Raw genomic sequence first — 23,819 nt, forward strand, 5'->3', positions numbered from 1 at the left:
TTCTATAAATAGCTACTATACTTGACTTTGGTAAGGTAAATAGNAAAATGTAAGAGGGAGGTTACCAAATGTAAGAGGGAGGTTACCAACTTAATGACATTTATATTTTAACCTCTCTCCTATGGTAGAATTAAATCTTCTTTATCCAACTCCTAAAATGAATAACTCCTTTAATAAATATGCATGTAAATTATTTATGTTACAGCTAGGTTTTCTTGATTGAAATGTTTCTATAAATAGCTACTATACTTGACTTTGGTAAGGTAAATAGTTTTCAATTCAACCATTGCAAAAGAAACCAGCACACTTGGAGGAATGGTGGTCCTCTTGTTAGTAGTAAATTTGCAAGGCTTTCTTCGAGTTACAAGGGCAGATGATGACTACAATTCACCGATATGGGATAGGTGGCTAGACGAAAATAGAGCTTACTNTGATGATGACTACAATTCACTGATATGGGATAGGTGGCTAGACCAAAATAGAGCTTACTATTTAAGGTCGTGCTTGAATCTAATTAAGAGTGCGAAATGTCAAGTGCAACTTTATAATAATTACTTCAATCTTACTAAGGAGGAATTGGACTTGAATTGTTGCATTTTCGTCAAAATCATGGGAAAGAAGTGTACTATTAACTTTGTAGGTTGTTCAATTATCCAATTTATGAAGCTTATAAGCCTAATCCTATGAAACTCTACAAAAGATGTATTGCAAGGCTTTCATCGTCCATCCCACCTACGTCATTGTAATCAATTTGATAACCTTAAAAGTTTTCTATCTTTTTAGCTTTCCAATTTAGTCCATTATTTTTAATTGTATTTAAATAGAATATGGTCTCAATCTTACTCACAGTAGATAAAATTAAAATTTTAAATAACAATATTTAACCACTTTAGATGCTTATATTGCTAAATTTAACATTTCCTAACTATTTGGAATCACAGATCTCCACACCAATGGTATGATATTGTCCACTCTGAGCATATGCTCTCATTGTGGAGTCCTTAATATTGGTCAAACCCCTAACGAACTCCTCCATTTGATCCACCACAACCGGCGACTGAATCCCGAAGTTCTTGCACTCGTTTCCGTCATCCATCCACGCATTCACGAGCATCGTCGTGGCAACTCCGAACGGCAAAATGCAGTTGACACATATACCATAGCGGCCAAGTTCGTGGGCAGTGTTCTTAGTGAGGCCGACAATATCATGTTTGGATGTTGTGTAGGTGTGTGGACACATTCCTTCTGAAACGCTTGCCACGCTAGTAGTCGAGATTATGAAGTCGGTAGCTCTAGGTATCATCACAGGCGTCGCGTGCTTTATGCCTAATTCGACGCCTTTGACGTTCACACACATCACCCGCGAGTCGTCGGGATCATGAAACAGCTCCTGTGACGTAAAACTACCCATAATTTTTCTATCCTCCAAATCTCCTACATAAAACACTAAAATTTTTGTAACATTCCCTCCCTTAAGGCTTCAGAACTCGTCAACTTCCACGACCAATCCACCTTAAATATTTTGAGAGTAGAGTACCTTTTCATCCTTTATTGATGCCTTAATCTGAAGCGCTTGATCGAGTGTCTCCTCCTTCTTTTTCTTACGTTGCTCGTGTGTCTCGAGAGAACTGGCGAGTTCATCGGCTGTGAACTTCGCTAGATCCTTTGACTCTTCTATCGCACATATAACATTCTTGAAGTTGTCGGTTAACGACCTCAAGATCTTCTCCACAACCCGCGTCTTGGGTAACATTTCTCCGTTTCGATTTAGTTTATTTGCCACGGTCTGCACGCGCGTAATGTACTCAGATACATTTTCTGACTCATTCATCTTCATGCTCTCCAACTCGTCACACAAAGTTTGAAGACACACTTGCTTGACTTGGTCGGTTCCTTTGAACAACTTTTCTTAAAGTGTCCCACACTTTTTTTGAAGTAGTTGCCCTTGCAATCTTCTCAAAGCCCGACTCGTCAACATCCCAGAACAGCATGAATAATGCTGCCTTATCCTTTGATCGTAATTCTTTTAATGCCTTATTTTGCGCCGCCGTATAACCCGTGGTATCTTTCGGTTCTTCAAAATCTTCTTCGACCACCTCCCATGCGTCTTGAGAACCGAGAAGAGCTTTCATTTGGATGCTCCAATTCTCTTAGTTCGTCTTCGTTAATCGTGGTAGCGGTATTTGTCCCATCATATTCGTCATTGGCTCTGATACCAATTTGTTGAAATAAAAGTTAGTTCTGATACTAATTTGTTAAAATAACACTCACCAAATTGGTGAAGGAGATGTCGGGAGGGGAGAGACAACGAGACAACCAATTTTGAAAAACCTTTTTCTATTGCTGTTTATTNGTGAAGGAGATGTCGGGAGGGGAGAGACAAGGAGACAACCAATTTTGAAAAACCTTTTTCTATTGCTGTTTATTTTTTGTTCTCTACAATTTTGATGTTTGCTCTTTTGATCTAGCTTGTACAACCAGAAAACAAATTAATTTATAGGTTTTAAGCGTAAAAAGGGCTCCCATAAACCCACTCTTTTCTTAAGATAATTATTGGCCTCTAATTTTTTTTTTTCTTTTGTATTTTTTACTCAATTTCAAAAACTTACTAAAATTAACCAAATTTAAATACATCTTTTTTATTTAAGTTTATTCCTAACAGTAATGACTTTTTGAAAAATAGAGTAGGTTGATAAAGGACGCTTTTCAAAGCCTTCCTTTAGAAAANCAAATTAACAAAATTTAAATACATCTTTTTTATTTAAGTTTATTCCTAACAGTAATGACTTTTTGAAAAATAGAGTAGGTTGATAAAGGACGCTTTTGAAAGCCTTCCTTTAGAAAATAAGTTTCAATACGTTATACCACGCACGTGGAACTTGCTTAAAACCGTATAAAGCCTTTTTCAAGCGATATACTTTGTTCTCTTCTCCCTTGATCACATAACCAAGAGGTTTGTGCCACATAAACCTCCTCATCCCAACTCTCCACGAAGAAATGTTGATTTTACATCCAATTGAAACACATTACACCTCTTTTGAATCGCTAGAGCAAGTATCAATCATATAGTGTTCATACAAGCTACAGGGGCAAAGCCTTCTGTGTAGTCCATGCCATGCAGCTATGTGTATCCTTTAGTGTATAGTATACTTTGTTCAAGGGGAGGATTGTTGAGAGGGAGTCATTGGCTAATTTAGGGAATGATCATGGATTTATAATTAAGGAAATACATCTCCACTGGTACGAGGTCTTTTGGGGAAGCCAAAAGCAAAGCCATGAGAGCTGATGCTCAAAGTGGACAATATCATACCATTGGGGAAATCCGTGATTCCTAACATGGTATCAGAGTCATGCCCTAAACTTAGTTGTGTCAATAGAATCTTGTAATATCGAACAAAGAATTGTAAGCCTCAAAGGTGTTATCAAAAGTCACTAAAGTGTCGAACAAAGGGTCGAGGGCTCTAATGGAGCAAGAATCAACTAAAATCATTGACTATACCTTAAAAATTTAACCAAAGAAATTTCCATAAAATCCTAAAGTTACCATTTAAAACTCTAGTGAATTCAATCGATGTTGGCTACCTTTCTTTTCTAATATTGGCTCAATCTCAGATTTTGTCGCAAACTCCTAACTATTCACTATTTACGCTCAAACTTCTCACATGAGGATATATTTTTATCATGAATTTTCATTACAATTATTCCTTCCATTCATTTAGGTTAACAATAAATTTGAGTTACTTTAGTTTTACCGATCTAATTTTAGAAAAACATATGAACCAATCAACCTATAAAATTTTAAAATTTTTATTTATTTGGCTCATTTAAATTTTTTAATAAGCCTATATATATTAAAGCATTACAAAAAGTGCAAATGTAAGAGGGAGGTTACAAACTTAATGACATTTATATTTTAACCTCTCTCCTATGGTAGAATTAAATCTTTCTTTATCCAACTCCCAAAATAACTCCTTTAATAAATATGCAGGTAAATTCTTTATGTTACACTTACCTTTTCTTGATTGAAATGTTTCTCTAAATAGCTACTATTTGTAAGGTAAATAGTTTTCAATTCAACCATGGCAAAAGAAACTAGCACACTTGGAGCAATGGTGGTCCTCTTGTTACTAGTAAATTTGCAAGGCATTGTTCGAGTTACAAGGGCAGATGATGACTACAATTCACCGATATGGGATAGGTGGCTAGACGAAGATAGAGCTTACTATTTAAGACCGTGCTTGAATCTAATGAATAGTGCGAAATGTCAAGTGCAGCTCTATAATAATTACTTCAATCTTAGTAAGGAGGAATTGGACTTGAATTGTTGCATTTTCGTCAAAGTCATGGGAAAGCAGTGTACTCTTAACTTTGCGGGTTGGTTCAATTATCCAATTTTTGAAGCTTATAAGTCTAACCCTATGAAACTCTACAAAAGATGTATTGCAAGGCTTTCTTCGTCTATCCCACCTATGCCACTGTAATCTTGAAATTATAGATTAATTCTTATGATCTATTAATAATAAACTTGATAACCTTAAAAGTTTCTATCTTTTTAACTTTTCAACTTAATCTCTTATTTTTAATTGTATTTCAATCTTACTCACTATAGATAAAATTAAAATCTTAAATAACAACTTTAACCAGTTTAGATGCTTCTATTGGTAAATTTAACGAATTTTCAAACTATGTTTAATTTCTACCATGAGATCCCACATCGGTTGGTGAGGAGAACGCAGCATTCTTTATAAAGACTTGAGAAATTGAGGAGAAGGATGTAACATTGTTTATAAGAGTGAAAAACACTATCTAGCAGATGCGTTTTAAAAATCTTGAGCGGAAGCCTGAAATGGAAAGCCCAAAAAATACAATATCTGGTAACAGTAGTCTTGGGCCGTCTACACCCCAGACTGATTTGAGTTCCCTACTATATATATGTTTATGTCATTTTAAAGCACACGACATGTATATTACAAACTCATACATTTTCATATATAACAATCAAACTTTAAGACAAACAAAGAAAACTTCACGAATAATATACTGAGTTTGCAAATAAATATAAGAAAGGTCAAGATAACTTTATGAAATACAAATAAAAACTTGTCGACATTCTCTCATGACAACAACAATCAACCCATCCCATCAGAGTCTCATACAAGTAAACAATAATTTAATTCTACCATAGGAGAGAGGTTAAAATATCATTTAATTCTAACAACAATCAACCCATCCTACTTTATATTACTTCATTTAAGGTCCAAAAATATCATTCAACATTTTATGGCGATATATGTTAGAGACAATGAACCTATCACATGCCTCCATAATGGTACGATGTTATTATTTTTTTGGCATAAGTCTTTATAGCTTAACTTTTTGTTTCGCCCACTCAAAATCTCTCGTACTATTGGAGACAATGCTATGATCATCCCCTCTTATCCAACGTAGAAGTTTGGTCACACACCAAGAATTCTCACCTTAAATGAAGGACCACCAAGCTTCCCCTTAAATAGACATCTTTTAATGAAGGACCACCAAGCTTCCTCTCAACAATTCTCACTTTTTGTGTTTACGAACGAGTAATCACTTTTAATAAGTCAATTCTCTTTGCTAGAACACACTCTCGATCTAATTAGCTCAACCATGAGTCACTATAGCTATGTCACCACGGTATAGTGAGATTGATGAGTCAAGGACAACCAAAGAAGTCGAAACTATCCTAGAGAGTGTTTGAGAATTCTTGGTCAAATGGAAAAACCTCCCTAAAGAAGAAATTAGCTAGTAACGCGCCAAAGATCTTAATTCCACCATGACCCATATTGAAATTTTGAACATAGACAATTGACAAGGACATCAACCATTTAGGTGGGGGAGGATGTTATGGTCATGCCCATCTTTGTCGTGTTGCCCATGGTGCATGCCCATGAGACGCCAAACCCCTTTACTTGCTTTCGTATTGTATTCTTTCTTAAGTTTAAATATGTTGTATGACTATTTGGCGAAATCAAAATGTACTAGAGGTAGATCAAGTATTCATCAAACCTCCCCCAACCAAGTATTGTAATCTCTTTGCCTACATGTTTTCAATGCAATTGACTTTCACAATACATACTTCCAACTTGTTTTAAATGATTTTCTACGCCCACGTTTTCTAAGACATTTTCTCTCAAAATGTAGCTCGAGACTCGACCGTGCACAAAAATTGTCCATGAAATTCGATTTTGACACGGCTAACTTATTCGCTGGATTAGAGCAAGCGCTACTCAATAGCTAGTCCACTACAGAAAAAAGTGCCATTATGACATGGAGCAGCTTTTGTGTCCATCAAAATTTTGATACTATGGGGAGCCATGTCCTTTTGAACAAATTTATTACACAAAGATAGTTATGATCCTCTAAACAATCTCCACCTGATAATATGATGACACTCCCTATCATATGTTCCTAAAACACGACAATAGATAAACCAACTATTCTAATACAAACATGTACCTTAACAATTTCGAAAGTATATTATTAAAGATTCTATTCATATAAATATATGGGGAGTTACCGTGTGCCTTTATTTTCTTCCCTCTCATCACCTGCCGTCCAATCGCGTCGTTATCGATTTTCTTTAACACTTTTTTAATTAACAAAATTTCTAAATTTCTTTTTCTTCTTACTTTTTTGTTTGATTTCCGTTTCTAATTTCAATTTCTTTTTAATAATTTTCTTTGTTCGGTTCATTTTCAATTTCAAAATTTTTTTTAAAATTAGAATCTTACATTTATATCATTGCCCCCTACTTTTACAATTAGATTTTTTTTTTAATATATGGGATAGATAGAGAGGCATGTTGTATCTATGTTGTATTTGTATTAAATTAATAAATTTGATCAACCAACTTAATTCATAAAGTTTTCATGTATTTGAATCAAGTTAGGTTGGGTTGATCAAACTTTTTAACCCTCCTACGTACTAAAACATTACAAAAAGTACAAACATAAGAGGGAGGTTACAAACTTAAAGTCATTTCACTTTTAATTTCTCATCGAGGTAGAATTAAATTTTGTTTACCCAACTCCCAAAATGAATAACTCCTTTAATAAATATGCTTGTAAGTTATTTATATTACACCAATGTTCTTTCTTCAATGTTTCTATAAATAGTCAATGTACAGTTGGAGCATTGGTGAGGTAAATAGTTTTCAATTCAACAATGGCAAAAGAAACTAGGACAGTTGGAGCACTGGCTGTCCTTTTGTTAGCAGTCAATTTGCAAGGGTTTGTTCGACTTACAAGAGCAGATGATGACTACAATTCACCGATATGGGATCGGTGGCTAGACGAAGGTAGAGCTCCGTATTTAAGACCGTGCTTGAATCTAATGAAGAGTGCGAAATGTCAAGTACAACTCTATAATAATTACTTCAATATTAGAAAGAAGAAAGTGGACTTAAATTGTTGTGTTTTCGTCAAAGTCATGGGAAAGAATTGTGCTCGCCACTTTGCAAGTTGTTTCGATTATCCATCACTTGAAGTTTATAAGCCTAACCCTATGAAGCTCTACAAAAGATGTGTTGCAAGACTTTCTTCGTAACCTTGAAATTATAGATGAATTCACATGATCTATTTTTAATAAACTTAATAACCTTAAAAGGTTTCTATCTATTCTCTTTAATTGTATTTAAATAGAATATGGTCTCAAACTTACTCACTATGGATAAAATTAAAATCTTAAATAATAACTTATAATAACTTTTAATCACTTTGAGGATGGTAGATGCTTATCTCAATGAATTTAATGAATTTTCAAACGTGACGTAAGAGCTCGAATTTCTACAATTTTAGATAAACTCGAGTTTGTTACTATATATATTTATATCATTTTAAAGCACATAAACAAAAACATGTATGTTGCAAACTCATACATTTAAACATATAACATTTTAATTTTGTACACTTACCCTTTAAAATCAATCACAAGAACACCCAATTAAAAAGAAAAAGTAATCATAAATAGTGCACCGTGTTTGCAAATAGTTATGAGAATGGTCTAGGTAACTTAAGAATGAATTATTATGTGAAATACAAATAATATATGTCGACCGTCTCTCGTGACAACAAATAGTCCCTTCTGTCAGAGTCGCAATACGCCTTTTCCCTTAGACCAAGTGTATCAATTCTATCTCTTATTCGTTCAACCTCCTTTTTTCGTACGGTAACAAATGTAGCCTCTTTAAACAATGACATCATATTCCTTTAGGGCTTCATCTTTGTGTAAGTAAACAAATATTAGTATTATTACCTAATCCTAGGTTACTTTACTCCATTTAAGTTTCAAAAATAACCTTCAACATTTTATCGAAGATATATGTTAGGGACATTGAACCTTTCACATGCCTCCACAATGATACGATATTATTTTTTTCTGGGCATAAGTCTTTATGGCTTTACTTTTTGTTTCTCCCACTTATTTTACTATGATAATCTTTCTTATCCAATATAGAATTTTGGTCACACACAGACAATTTTCACCTCGAATGAAGGACCACCAAGTTTTCCCTCAAATAGTCATCTTTCAATGTTTACCCTCCAATAGTCACTTTTAACTAGGCCATCTTCCTTTCACAGTAGCATAATCGCTATCTAATTAGCTCGACCACATCTCACTATGGCTATATCATTACATTTAATTTAGGAGCATGATTATAATATCAATTGGTACCCTCTTCATATCTCAACAATGGCATCATATCGTCCACTTTAAATAAAAGCTCTTCAGGTTTTATTTTTTGGATCATCCAACTGGCTTCATATTTATGGACTTATTATTCCCAACTTATATACCCATAATTTTCTCGTTTCCTAATCAAATCTTGGACTTTTGTCGCTCTACATTAATTTTTCTACTGAACCAAAGACCACCAAATATTTCCTCAAAACAGTCATTCATTTGTGTTTACTCTCAAGAAACTTTATAGGGGAGGGGAGAGAGTTTTATATAATTTAAGTATGTTACGGTATGATTTTAGTTTATTAAAGAGTTGTTGTTAATGATTTACATGTGTGTTAAATTAGCTACTTTACCTGCATATTTGTTCTCTTATTTGGTAGAAGAGAGGGAACAATGAAATCGTCTTAAATAACTCTAGTTCCATTGCAACGAGACTTAAAGGTAATAGAAGGGTTAGGAATAATTCTTCTCCTAGAGCCTTGTTAATAGAAATTAAAAACTATTATGAAAATAATCAACATGCAGGACGCTCGGAAGTGTGCTTGAGAATCTATTCAAAGGAACTAAAATCTACCACAAAATTCAGCAACTTATCTATTTAATCTCTCTTCGCCAAACCTTCCTCATTATTGTTGATTTCCTCGTCATTTTCTGTTTTTTGTCAGCGGTGGTACTCTATGTTTGTTTTGTTTAATTAGGTTACGATCACCAACACCCATTTGAATGTTACCAAAAAAAACTTACTTAATTCCCAGCGATAAAATTAATGAAAAATATAGGTTCTATGTAAAATCGATAATTTACTTATTACTTGGTACTTGTGATAGTGTATACTTGCACTTATTCCTGTGAATTTGACATCATTTTAATATATACATCCACAAGCGATCAATGATAATGCAACATGGCATCTCATACATGTACATCATCGTAACACGAGATATCATTATACTATGTCATATCATCATCATCATAAATTTCATGTCATGATATCATTATGAATCATCATCATAGCATACCATAGCATCGTAATACATCATATCATCATAACATATCATAACATCAAAGCAAATCACATAATTATAAATATTATGCCATCATAGTACATCCTATCAACATACATAACACGTACAAGGGCCAATAAGCACGTCTCATCTTACATAAAGACAAGTTTTCCAACCAAACCAAAAGTAGGGTCACTTACATGGTTGGCCTTTGCCAAAACTCACCTTCCAATTTAGCTTGCATTTGCCCTTCGAATTCGTTCTCACTTATGCCGAGGCTTCACCTATTTAAATACAAACTCAATAGCCTTAGTAAAGGTAGAATTACTGACTCAATTTAGTTAAAAACTAAGAAAACGGGCTTATACTGACCTAAAATCCTTTTAATAAGGTCAAATTTAGCTTAAAGAGAGTTCAAAACTTATGAAACAATGTTGGATTTAACAACCCGAGCCGGATAGCCAGTTTTTAACCATGTTGAGCTGAAGCCGATGGAAGGACACATGCCATGCACGTGTAGGGGCTGGAAAGCACACGGGTTGGGAGTCGGATCAGGTCACTCTCACAGGCGCGCAAGTTAGGCAGTGGTTTGTGTCTGAAGTTAATGGACTACATGGCCGCTACCATCATTGGGCTATATGAATGGTTGGGTCGCAGGCGTGTTTACTGGACTGTGGGTCGATAGGTTGCTAGGCAGTAGTTTGCTTCTTCCCGAGGCCTTCCGTCTTCGTTTTCTCGTCGTCCCTCCCCTCAAGAGCCCGCAACCTTAACTCTCTATCCACTTCTACTTCAAACCCTAAGCAATAGGGTATTCATGTAACCTAAAATAGAGAAGCACGACCATACTGTTTATTCGAAAATAAACTCCTCTTCGTCGGTGATGAGACTACATTCAAAATCATGATAGAAAGACGTCGTTAGACTTATCATCCATATCCATAATCATAAAATTGACTTTACTCTTAGTTTCACCTAAAATATATCATACTAATGGAGATAATGTACATCACTTATGATATGTGGAAATCACTACAAGGAGAGTAAGATTCAGATTTGTTAATCAAATATCTCAAGAGAAGAACATTGTTTGAGATTCGAATCACTCCACCACATGCAAGATCGATCATGTCTAGCTTGAAGGATTCTTGTTGATCAAATATTTCAACGCAAGAACACTTGTTTGAGATTCGAATCACTCCACAAGCAAGATTGATCATGTCGAACTTGAATGATTCTACATGTAACCTAAACTACATAAAATTGCAAATAAACTTAGCAATTCGCTAAAAAAAGCACTACACTTTCCAAGTCTACTTACCGATACAATATACATAGCTTTCTATAGCCTCAAAATGAAATTATTAAAGGCATTTCAAGAGTTGTAGCATTCATACTTTATGGTTATAATTAACCTGGATGTAAATGTAACTTAAAATAAATAAAATGTCTTTAAAATACATTAATGAAATATAATAACTCTAAATTACTCTAAATTGTAATCCACCTAAAATTTATAATAACGAAACTTTATTGTTCTTGAATGTGACATGAATTAAAATATCTTTTGATAATTTCAACAACATTTTCTTCGCATCTTCATTGAAATATATTGTATGATTAATGTCTCTTGGTTCATATCAACTTATTTACCCATCACCTTCTTCTGTCCTGGCAAATGTGCAGTTTGATTACACTCCAGCAATATTCATACAAAGTAGAAGGCCTTATATCATCACTTATATTCGTTAGATAGAGGAATTCTCAACGACGGAATAAAAACTTCTCCCTTTCCGTTTTTGGCACAAAAATCAAGAGTGTATTATCATCAAGTATTGTTTATGATTCCTTAACAAAAGCTATAAAACTCATGAGACCAATCTAATGAAGCAAGAATCGTCTAAACTCATACTATAAACGAAAAATTTAACCAAAAAAACTTCCATAAAATCTCAAAGTTACACGGTTTAAAACTCTAGTGAATAAAATCTATGTTCACAACATTTATTTTCTAATATTATCTCACAAACTCCCATGGATGTAAGTCCTCATAAATATTCACCATTTAAACCCAAACTTCTCCCATGAGGATATATTTTATTCATGAATTTTCATTAGAATTATTCCTTCCATTCATTTACAACTAACCATATATTTAAGTTATTTTAGTTTGACCGAATATAATTTTAGAAAAATACATGAACATACTCAACCTATAAAATTTTCATTTATTTGAATCATTTAATTTTTTTAATAGGCCTATATCTTAAAACATTACAAAAGTTGCAAATGTAAGAGGGAGGTTACAAACTTAAAGACATTTATATTTTAACCTCTCTCCTATGGTAGAATTAAATCTTCTTTATCCAACACCCAAAAATGAATAACTCCTTTAATAAATATGCATGTAAATTCTATAGGTTACACTTGGATTTTCTTGATTGAAATGTTTCTATAAATAGCTACTATACTTACTTTGGTAAGCTAAATGGTTTTCAATTCAACCATGGCAAAAGAAACTAGCACACTTGGAGCAATGGTGGTCCTCTTGTTAGTAGTAAATTTGCAAGGCTTTGTTCGAGTTACAAGGGCGGATGATGACTACAATTCACCGATATGGGATAGGTGGCTAGACGAAGATAGAGCTTACTATTTAAGACCGTGCTTGAATCTAATGAAGAGTGCTAAATGTCAAGTGCAACTCTATAATAATTACTTCAATCTTAGTAAGGAGGAATTGGACTTGAATTGTTGCGTTTTCGTCAAAGTCATGGGAAAGAAGTGTACTCTTAACTTTGCGGGTTGGTTCAATTATCCAATTTTTGAAGCTTATAAGCCTAACCCTATGAAACTCTACAAAAGATGTATTGCAAGGCTTTCTTCCTCCATGCCACCTATGCCACTGTAATCTTGAAATTATAGATTAATTCTTATGATCTTTTAATAATAAATTTGATAACCTTGAAAGGTTTCTTATCTTTTTAACTTTTNAAATCTTTCCTCAAAACAGTCATTCATTTGTGTTTACTCTCAAGAAACTTTATAGGGGAGGGGAGAGATGCTTATATTGCTAAATTTAATAAATTTTCAAACATGTCCTATATGTGATGGTGTGATATTGTCCACTCTGAGCATAAGCTCTCATAGATTTGCTTTGCGCTTCCCCCAAAAGACCTCATTGTGGGGTTCTTAATATTGGTCAAACCCTAATGAACTCCTCCATTTGATCCACCTCAGCCGGAGACGGAACCCCGAAGTTCATGCACTCATTTTCGTCATCCATCCACGCATTCACGAGCATCGTCGTGGCAACTCCGAATGGCAAAATGCAGTTGACACGTATACCATGGCGGCCAAGTTCATGGGCAGTGTNCCCCAAAAGACCTCATTGTGGGGTTCTTAATATTGGTCAAACCCCTAACGAACTCCTCCATTTGATCCACCTCAGCCGGAGACGGAACCCCGAAGTTCATGCACTCATTTTCGTCATCCATCCACGCATTCACGAGCATCGTCGTGGCAACTCCGAATGGCAAAATGCAGTTGACACGTATACCATGGCGGCCAAGTTCGTGGGCTTCTTAGTGAGGCCAACAATATTATGTTTGGATGTTGTGTAGGTGTGTGGACCCATTCCTTCTGAAACGCCTGCCACACTAGTAGTCGAGATTATGCAGTCGGTAGCTCTGGGTATCATCACAGGCGCCGCATGCTTTATGCCTAATTCGACGCCTTTGACGTTCACACACATCACCCGCGAGTCGTCGGGATCATGAAACAGCTCCTGTGACGTAAACCTACCCATAATTTTTCTATCCTCCAAATCTCCTACATAAAACACTAAAATTTTTGCAACATTCCCTCCCTTAAGGCTTCAGAACTCGTCAACTTCCAAGACCATTCCCACAACTTCCACGACCATTCCCACATCTTCCACGACCACTACCTTGAATATTTTGAGAGTAGAGTACCTTTTCATCCTTTATTGATGCCTTAGTCTGAAGGATTGATCGAGTGTCTCCTCCTTCTTTTTCTTACGTTGCTCGTGTGTCTCGAGAGAACCGGCGAGTTCATCCACTGTGAACTTCGCTAGATCCTTTGACTCTTCTATCGCACATACAACATTCTTGAAGTTGTCGGTTAACGACCTCAAGATCTTCTCCACAACCTGCGTCTCGGGTAACATTTCTCCATTTCGATTTAGTTTATTTGCCACGGTCTGTACGCACGTAATGTAGTGAGATACATTTTCTGACTCCTTCATCTTCATGCTCTCTAACTCATCACGCAAAGTTTGGAGACCTTTTTTTTGAAGTGTCCCACGCTTTTTTTCGAAGTAGTTGCCCTTGCAATCTTCTCAAAGCCCGACTCGTCAACAGCCCGGAACAACATGTATAATGCTGTCTTTTCATTTGATCATAATTCTTTTAACGCCTTATTTTGCGCCGCCGTATAACCCATGGTATCCTTCGGTTCTTCAAAACCTTCTTCGACCACCTCCCATGCGTCTTGAGAACCGAGAAGAGCTTTCATTTGGATGCTCCAATTCTCTTAGTTCGTCTTCGTTAATCGTGGTAGCGGCATTTGTCCCATCATATTCGTTATCAACTCTGATACCAATTTGTTGAAATAAAAGTTCGGTCTGATACTAATTTTTCAAAATAAGACTCACTGAGTTGTCAAAGAGATGTTGAGAGGGGAGAGACAAGATTTTGAGAGGGGAGAGACAAGGAGACAGAATTTTGAAAAACCTTTTTCTATGGCAAAACAAATTAATTTTTAGGTTTTAAGCGTAAAAAGGGCTATCCCATAAACAAACTCTTTTCTTCGATCATTATTGGCCTTTTTTTTTTTTTTCTTTGGTACTTTTGACTCATTCAAAAACTTATTAAAATTAACAAAATTTAAATACATTTTTTTTTATTTAAGTTTATTCCCAACTACCTTTTGAAAAACAGAGTATGTTGATAAAGGACGCTTTTCAAAGCCTTCCTTTAGAAAATAAGTTTCAATATGGTTATACCACTCGCGTGGAACTTGCTTCAAACCGTATAAAGCCTTTTTCAAGCGATATACTTTGTTCTCTTCTCCCTTGATCACATAACTAAGAGGTTTGTGCCACATAAACCTCCTCATCCAACTCTCTATGAAGAAATGCTGATTTTACATCCAATTGAAACACACCTCTTTTGAATCGCCAGAGCAAGTATCAATCGTATAGTGTTCATACAAGCTACAGGGGCAAAGCCTTCTGTGTAGTCCATGTCATGCTGTCATGTGTATCCTTTAGTGTATAGTATACCTTGTTCAAGGAGGATTGTTGAGAGGGAGTCATTGGCTAATTTAGGGAATGATCATGGATTTACAATTAAGGAAATACATCTCAATTGGTACAAGGCCTTCTGGCGAAGCCAAAAGCAAAGCATGAGAGCTTATGCTTAAAGTGGACAATATCATATCATTAGGGAAATCCGTGATTCCTAACATGGTATCAGAGTCATGCCCTAAGCTTAGTCGTGGCAATAGAATACTGTAATATCGAACAGAAAATTGTAAGCCTCAAAGGTGTTATCAAATATCACTAATGTGTCGAACAAAGAGTATACTTTGTTCGAGGGTTCTAATGGAGCAAGAATCATCTAAAATCATTGACTATACATTAAAAATTTAACCAAAGAAATTTCCATAAAATTCTAAACTTACCGTTTAAAACTCTAGTGATTGAATCGATGTTAGCTACCTTTCTTTTCTAATATTGGCTCAATCTGTCATGAAGGAAAGTCCTCAAGAAGTTCTCACAAACTCCTAAATATTCAAGATTTGAGCTCAAACTTCTCCCATGGGAATATATTTTATTCATGAATTTTCATTAGAATTATTCCTTCCATTCATTTACGAGTAACAATAAATTTTAGTTATTTTAGTTTTATCAATCTAATTTTAGAAAAAATACATGAGCCAACCAACCTATAAACTTTCATTTATTTGAATCATTTAATTTTTTTTAACACACCTATACATTTAAAGTATTACAAAAAGTGCAAATGTAAGAGGGAGGTTACAAACTTAATGACATTTATATTTTAACCTCTCTCGTATGGTATAATTAAATATCCAACTCCCAAAATGAATAACTCCTTTAATAAATATGCATGTACGTTTTCTTGAAATGTTTCTATAAATAGCTACTATACTTGACTTTATACTTAGACTTTGGTAAGGTAAATAGTTTTCAATTCAACCATGGCAAAAGAAACTAGCACACTTGGAGCAATGGTGGTCCTCTTGTTAGTAGTAAATTTGTAAGGCTTTGTTCGAGTTACAAGGGCAGATGATGACTACAATTCACCGATGTGGGATAGGTGGCTAGACGAAGATAGAGCTTACTATTTAAGACTGTGTTTGAATCTAATGAAGAGTGCGAAATGTCAAATGCAGCTCTATAATAATTACTTCAATCTTAGTAAGGAGGAATTGGACTTGAATTGTTGCGTTTTCGTCAAAGTCATGGGAAAGAAGTGTACTCTTAACTTTGCCGGTTGGTTCAATTATCCAATTTTTGAAGTTTGTAAGCCTAACCCTATGAAACTATACAACAGATGTATTGCAAGGCTTTCTTCGTCCATCCCACCCATGCCAATGTAATCTTGAAATTAAAGATTAATTCTTATGATCTATTAATAATAAACTTGATAACCTTAAAAGGTTTCTATCTTTTTAAGTTTTGATAACCTTAAAAGGTTTCTATCTTTTTAACTTTTCAATCGAATCTCTTGTTTTTAATTGTATTCAAATAGAATATGATCTCAATGTTACTCACTAAAGATAAAATTAAAATCTTAAAGAACAACGTTTAACCACTTTAGATGCTTATATTGGTAAATTGAATGAATTTACCAATATGTTGTAATGGTTACGAATCACATATCTCCACACCAATGGTATGATATTGTCCACTCTAAGCATAAGCTCTCATGGCTTTGCTTTGGGCATCCCCAAAAGACCTCATTGTGGGGTCCTTAAGATTGGTCAAACCCCTAATGAACTCCTCCATTTGGTCCACCTCAGCCGGCAATGGAATCTCGAAGTTCATGCACTGGTTTTCGTCATCCCTCCACGCGTTCACGAGCATCGTCATGGCAACTCCGAACGGCGAAATGCAATTGACATGTATACCATAGCGGTCAAGTTCGCAGGCAGTGTTCTTAGTGAGGCCAACAATGGCATGTTTGGATGTTGTGTAGACGTGTGGACCATTCCTCCTGAAACACCTGCCACGCTAGCAGTCGAGATTATGCAGTCGGTAGCTCTAGGTATCATCACAAGCGTCGCGTGCTTTATGCCTAATGCGACACCTTTGACGTTCACACACATCACCCGCTCGAAGTCATCGGGATCATGAAACAGCTCCTGTGACATAAAACTACCCATAATTTTTCTATCCTTCAAATCTCCTGCATAAACACTAAAACTTTTGCAACATTCCCTCCCTTAAGGCTTCAGAGCTCGTTAGGATCACTCTAATCAGAATGAGTTGGATCATTCTAAGTTCATGATCCCGACGAGTTGGAACATTCTGAAGGCTTCTGATTTTTCTATTAAGAAAAATAGCTATAATTTTTTGCTGAAATCATCAATAAAAATTAGAATATACCTTTTATGACTGTTTGACATAGATGAAATTGGACCACATATGTCTGAATGAAGAAGTTGAAGTGGCTTTAATGCTCTCCACATACTTTCTCGTGGGAATGGTCTTCTATTTTGCTTTCCCATCAGACAATCTTCACATAACAAATTAGAACCATACAAGTTCTGGCAAGCTCTGTCTGATCTTCCACATCAGAAACGATTTCTTGAGATTAGTAGTGAGTGAGTTTCTTTTGTGTCGTGAGTAGTTTGTGACTCTGCAAGTCTTGTGTCGAAAGATCTTGTTTGGTATACCATAGCGGCCAAGTTCGTGGGCAGTGTTCTTAGTGAGGCCGACAATATCATGTTTGGATGTTGTGTAGGTGTGTGGACACATTCCTTCTGAAACGCCTGCCACGCTAGTAGTCGAGATTATGCAGCCAGTAGNCCTAACGAACTCCTCCATTTGATCCACCTCAGCCGGAGACGGAACCCCGAAGTTCATGCACTCATTTTCGTCATCCATCCACGCATTCACGAGTATCGTCGTGGCAACTCCGAATGGCAAAATGCAGTTGACACGTATACCATGGCGGCCAAGTTCGTGGGCTTCTTAGTGAGGCCAACAATATTATGTTTGGATGTTGTGTAGGTGTGTGGACCCATTCCTTCTGAAACGCCTGCCACACTAGTAGTCGAGATTATGCAGTCGGTAGCTCTGGGTATCATCACAGGCGCCGCATGCTTTATGCCTAATTCGACGCCTTTGATGTTCACACACATCACCCGCGAGTCGTCGGGATCATGAAACAGCTCCTGTGACGTAAAACTACCCATAATGTTTCTATCCTCCAAATCTCCTACATAAAACACTAAAAATTTTGCAACATTCCCTCCCTTAAGACTTCAGAACTCGTCAACTTCCACGACCATTCCAGCAACTTCCACGACCTCTACCTGGAATATTTTGAGAGTAGAGTACCTTTTCATCCTTTGTTGATGCCTTAGTCTAAAGCGCTTGATCGAGTGTCTCCTCCTTCTTTTTCTTACGTTGCTCGTTTGTCTCGAGAGAACTGGCGAGTTCATCGACTGTGAACTTCGCTAGATCCTTTGACTCTTCTATCGCACATACAACATTCTTGAAGTTGTCGGTTAACGACCTCAAGATCTTCTCCACAACCTGCGTCTCGGGTAACATTTCTCCGTTTCGATTTAGTTTATTTGCCACGGTCTATACGCATGTAATGTAGTGAGATACATTTTCTGACTCCTTCATCTTCATGCTCTCTAACTTGTCACGCAAAGTTTGAAGACGCACTTGCTTGACTTGGTCGGTTCCTTTGAACACCTTTTCTAAAGTGTCCCACGCTTTTTTTGAAGTAGTTGCCCTTGCAATCTTCTCAAAGCCCGACTCGTCAACATCCCGGAACAGCATGTATAATGCTGCCTTATCCTTTGATCGTAATTCTTTTAACGCCTTATTTTGCGCCACCGTATAACCTGTGGTATCCTTCGGTTCTTCAAAACCTTCTTCGACCACCTCCCATGCGTCTTGAGAACCGAGAAGAGCTTGCATTTGGATGCTCCAATTCTCTTAGTTCGTCTTCGTTAATCGTGGTAGCGGCATTTGTCCCATCATATTCGTTATCGGCTCTAATACCAATTTGTTGAAATAAAAGTTAGCTCTGATACTAATTTGTTAAAATAACACTCAACTTACGAAATTGTGAATGAGAGAGAGGCAGAGAAAGAATTTTGAAAAACCTTTCTCTATTGCTCTTTATTTTTTTTGTTCTCTACACTTTTGATGTTTGCTCTAGCTTGTACAACGAAAAAAACAAATTAATTTATAGGTATTATTGGCCTCTCATTTCTTTTTTCTTTTGTACTTTTTGACTCAATTTCAAAAATTTACTAAAATTAACCAAATTTAAATACATTTTTTTAATTTAAGTTTATTCCCAACAGTAATGACCTTTTGAAAAATAGAGTAGGTTGATAAAGGACGCATTTCAAAGCCTTCCTTTAAAAAATAAGTTTCAATACGGTTATACCACGCACGTGGAACTTGCTTCAAACCGTATAAAGCCTTTTTCAAGCGATATACTTTGTTCTCTCCTCCCTTGATCACATAACCAAGAGGTTTGTGCCACATAAACCTCCTCATCCAACTCTCCACGAAGAAATGCTGATTTTACATCCAATTAAAACACAATCCACCTCTTTTGAATCGCTAGAGCAAGTATCAATCGTATAGTGTTCATACAAGCTACAGGGGCAAAGCCTTCTTTATAGTCCATGCCATGCAGCTATGTGTATCCTTTAGTGTATAGTATACTTTGTTCAAGGGGAGGATTGTTGAGAGGGAGTCATTGGCTAATTTAGGGAATGATCATGGATTTATAATTAAGGAAATACATCTCCACTGGTACGAGGCCTTTTGGGGAAGCCAAAAGCAAAGCCATGAGAGCTGATGCTCAAAGTGGACAATATCATACCAATGGGAAAATCCGTGATTCCTAACATGGTATCAGAGTCATGCCCTAAACTTAGTCATATCAATAGAATCTTGTAATATCGAACAAAAGAATTGTAAGCCTCAAAGGTGTTATCAAATATCACTAAAGTGTCGAACAAAGAGTATACTTTGTTCGAGGGCTCTAATGGAGCAAGAATCATCTAAAATCATTGACTATACATTAAAAATTTAACCAAAGAAATTTCCATAAAATCCTAAAGTTACCGTTTAAAACTCTAGTGAATTGAATCGATGTTGGCTACCTTTCTTTTCTAATATTGGCTCAATCTGTCGTGAAGGAAAGTCCTCAAGAAGTTCTCACAAACTCCTAAATATTCAGGATTTGAGCTCAAACTTCTCCCATGATAATATATTTTATTCATAANTTTACATCCAATTAAAACACAATCCACCTCTTTTGAATCGCTAGAGCAAGTATCAATCGTATAGTGTTCATACAAGCTACAGGGGCAAAGCCTTCTTTATAGTCCATGCCATGCAGCTATGTGTATCCTTTAGTGTATAGTATACTTTGTTCAAGGGAGGATTGTTGAGAGGGAGTCATTGGCTAATTTAGGGAATGATCATGGATTTATAATTAAGGAAATACATCTCCACTGGTACGAGGCCTTTTGGGGAAGCCAAAAGCAAAGCCATGAGAGCTGATGCTCAAAGTGGACAATATCATACCAATGGGAAAATCCGTGATTCCTAACATGGTATCAGAGTCATGCCCTAAACTTAGTCATATCAATAGAATCTTGTAATATCGAACAAAAGAATTGTAAGCCTCAAAGGTGTTATCAAATATCACTAAAGTGTCGAACAAAGAGTATACTTTGTTCGAGGGCTCTAATGGAGAAAGAATCATCTAAAATCATTGACTATACATTAAAAATTTAACCAAAGAAATTTCCATAAAATCCTAAAGTTACCGTTTAAAACTCTAGTGAATTGAATCGATGTTGGCTACCTTTCTTTTCTAATATTGGCTCAATCTGTCGTGAAGGAAAGTCCTCAAGAAGTTCTCACAAACTCCTAAATATTCAGGATTTGAGCTCAAACTTCTCCCATGATAATATATTTTATTCATAAATTTTCATTAGAATTATTCCTTCCATTCATTTACGAGTAACGATAAATTACTTTAGTTTTACCAATCTAATTTTAGAAAAACATATGAACGAATCAACCTATAAATTTTTTATTTATTTCAATCATTTAAATTTTTTAATACGCCTATATTAAAATATTACAAAAAGTGCAAATGTAAGAGGGAGGTTACAAACTTAAAAGACATTTATATTTTAACCTCTCTCTAGATGGTAGAATTAAATCTTCTTTTCCAAACTCCAAAAATGAATAACTCCTTAAATAAATATGCATGTAAATTATNCCATGAGAGCTGATGCTCAAAGTGGACAATATCATACCAATGGGAAAATCCGTGATTCCTAACATGGTATCAGAGTCATGCCCTAAACTTAGTCATATCAATAGAATCTTGTAATATCGAACAAAAGAATTGTAAGCCTCAAAGGTGTTATCAAATATCACTAAAGTGTCGAACAAAGAGTATACTTTGTTCGAGGGCTCTAATGGAGAAAGAATCATCTAAAATCATTGACTATACATTAAAAATTTAACCAAAGAAATTTCCATAAAATCCTAAAGTTACCGTTTAAAACTCTAGTGAATTGAATCGATGTTGGCTACCTTTCTTTTCTAATATTGGCTCAATCTGTCGTGAAGGAAAGTCCTCAAGAAGTTCTCACAAACTCCTAAATATTCAGGATTTGAGCTCAAACTTCTCCCATGATAATATATTTTATTCATAAATTTTCATTAGAATTATTCCTTCCATTCATTTACGAGTAACGATAAATTACTTTAGTTTTACCAATCTAATTTTAGAAAAACATATGAACGAATCAACCTATAAATTTTTTATTTATTTCAATCATTTAAATTTTTTAATACGCCTATATTAAAATATTACAAAAAGTGCAAATGTAAGAGGGAGGTTACAAACTTAAAAGACATTTATATTTTAACCTCTCTCTAGATGGTAGAATTAAATCTTCTTTTCCAAACTCCAAAAATGAATAACTCCTTAAATAAATATGCATGTAAATTATTTATGTTACACTTACCTTTTCTTGATTTAAATGTTTCTATAAATAGCTACTATACATGACTTTGGTAAGGTAAATAGTTTTGGATTCAACCCTNGTATCAGAGTCATGCCCTAAACTTAGTCATATCAATAGAATCTTGTAATATCGAACAAAAGAATTGTAAGCCTCAAAGGTGTTATCAAATATCACTAAAGTGTCGAACAAAGAGTATACTTTGTTCGAGGGCTCTAATGGAGAAAGAATCATCTAAAATCATTGACTATACATTAAAAATTTAACCAAAGAAATTTCCATAAAATCCTAAAGTTACCGTTTAAAACTCTAGTGAATTGAATCGATGTTGGCTACCTTTCTTTTCTAATATTGGCTCAATCTGTCGTGAAGGAAAGTCCTCAAGAAGTTCTCACAAACTCCTAAATATTCAGGATTTGAGCTCAAACTTCTCCCATGATAATATATTTTATTCATAAATTTTCATTAGAATTATTCCTTCCATTCATTTACGAGTAACGATAAATTACTTTAGTTTTACCAATCTAATTTTAGAAAAACATATGAACGAATCAACCTATAAATTTTTTATTTATTTCAATCATTTAAATTTTTTAATACGCCTATATTAAAATATTACAAAAAGTGCAAATGTAAGAGGGAGGTTACAAACTTAAAAGACATTTATATTTTAACCTCTCTCTAGATGGTAGAATTAAATCTTCTTTTCCAAACTCCAAAAATGAATAACTCCTTAAATAAATATGCATGTAAATTATTTATGTTACACTTACCTTTTCTTGATTTAAATGTTTCTATAAATAGCTACTATACATGACTTTGGTAAGGTAAATAGTTTTGGATTCAACCCTGGCAAAAGAAACTAGCACACTTGGAGCAATGGTGGTCCTCTTGTTAGTAGTAAATTTGCAAGGCTTTGTACGAATTACAAGGGCAGATGATGACTACAATTCACCGATATGAGATAGGTGGCTAGACGAAGATAGAGCTTACTATTTAAGGCCGTGCTTGAATCTAATTAAGAGTGCGAAATGTCAAGTGCAACTCTATAATAATTACTTCAATCTTAGTAAGGAGGAATTGGACTTGAACTGTTGCGTTTTCGTCAAAGCCATGGGAAAGAAGTGTACTCTTAACTTTACGGGTTGGTTCAATTATCCAATTTTTGAAACTTATAAACCTAACCCTATGAAACTCTACAAAACATGTATTGCAAGGCTTTCTTGGTCCATTCCACCTATGCCACTTTAATCTTGAAATTATAGATGAATTCTTATGATCTATTAATAATAAACTTGATAACCTTAAAAGGTGTCTATTTTTTTAACTTTTCAATTTAATCTCTTATTTTTAATTGTATTTAAATAGAATATGCTCTCAATCTTACTCACTATAGATAAAATTAAAATCTTAAATAACAACATTTAACCACTTTAGATGCTTATATTGGTAAATTTAATGAATTTTCAAACTATGTTTAATTTCTACCATGAGATCCCACATCGGTTGGTGAGGAGAACGTAGCATTCTTTATAAAGACTTGAGAAATTGAGGAGGAGAACGTAACGTTGTTTATAAGAGTATGAAAAACTCTCTCTAGCATATGCGTTTTAAAAATCTTAAGCGGAAGTCCGAAATAGAAAGCCCAAAAAAGACAATATCTGGTAGCGGTAGTCTTGGGCCGTCTACAGCTCCAGACCAATTTGTGTTCGCTACTATATATATGTTTATGTCAATTTAAAGCACACGAACAAAAACATGTATATCACAAACTCATACATTTTTATATATAACAGTCAAACT

The 23,819-nt window shown here is 35.1% G+C and overlaps 1 protein-coding gene across 1 annotated transcript; it reads right to left on the reverse strand.

Annotated features, from left to right (window-relative positions):
• Positions 1 to 925: 925 nt before the first annotated feature.
• LOC111807024 (3-hydroxybutyrate dehydrogenase type 2-like) lies at positions 926 to 13,989 on the reverse strand. The gene is made up of 3 exons (XM_023692591.1): positions 13,758 to 13,989; positions 1,538 to 1,674; positions 926 to 1,390 (listed from the first exon to the last, which is right to left on the reverse strand). The coding sequence occupies exons 1-3, from the start codon at positions 13,987 to 13,989 to the stop codon at positions 926 to 928; spliced, it is 834 nt and encodes a 277-aa protein (XP_023548359.1).
• Positions 13,990 to 23,819: the final 9,830 nt, after the last annotated feature.

This window comes from Cucurbita pepo, chromosome LG12 (assembly GCF_002806865.2).
Source record: "Cucurbita pepo subsp. pepo cultivar mu-cu-16 chromosome LG12, ASM280686v2, whole genome shotgun sequence".
Taxonomy (NCBI): Eukaryota; Viridiplantae; Streptophyta; class Magnoliopsida; order Cucurbitales; family Cucurbitaceae; genus Cucurbita; species Cucurbita pepo.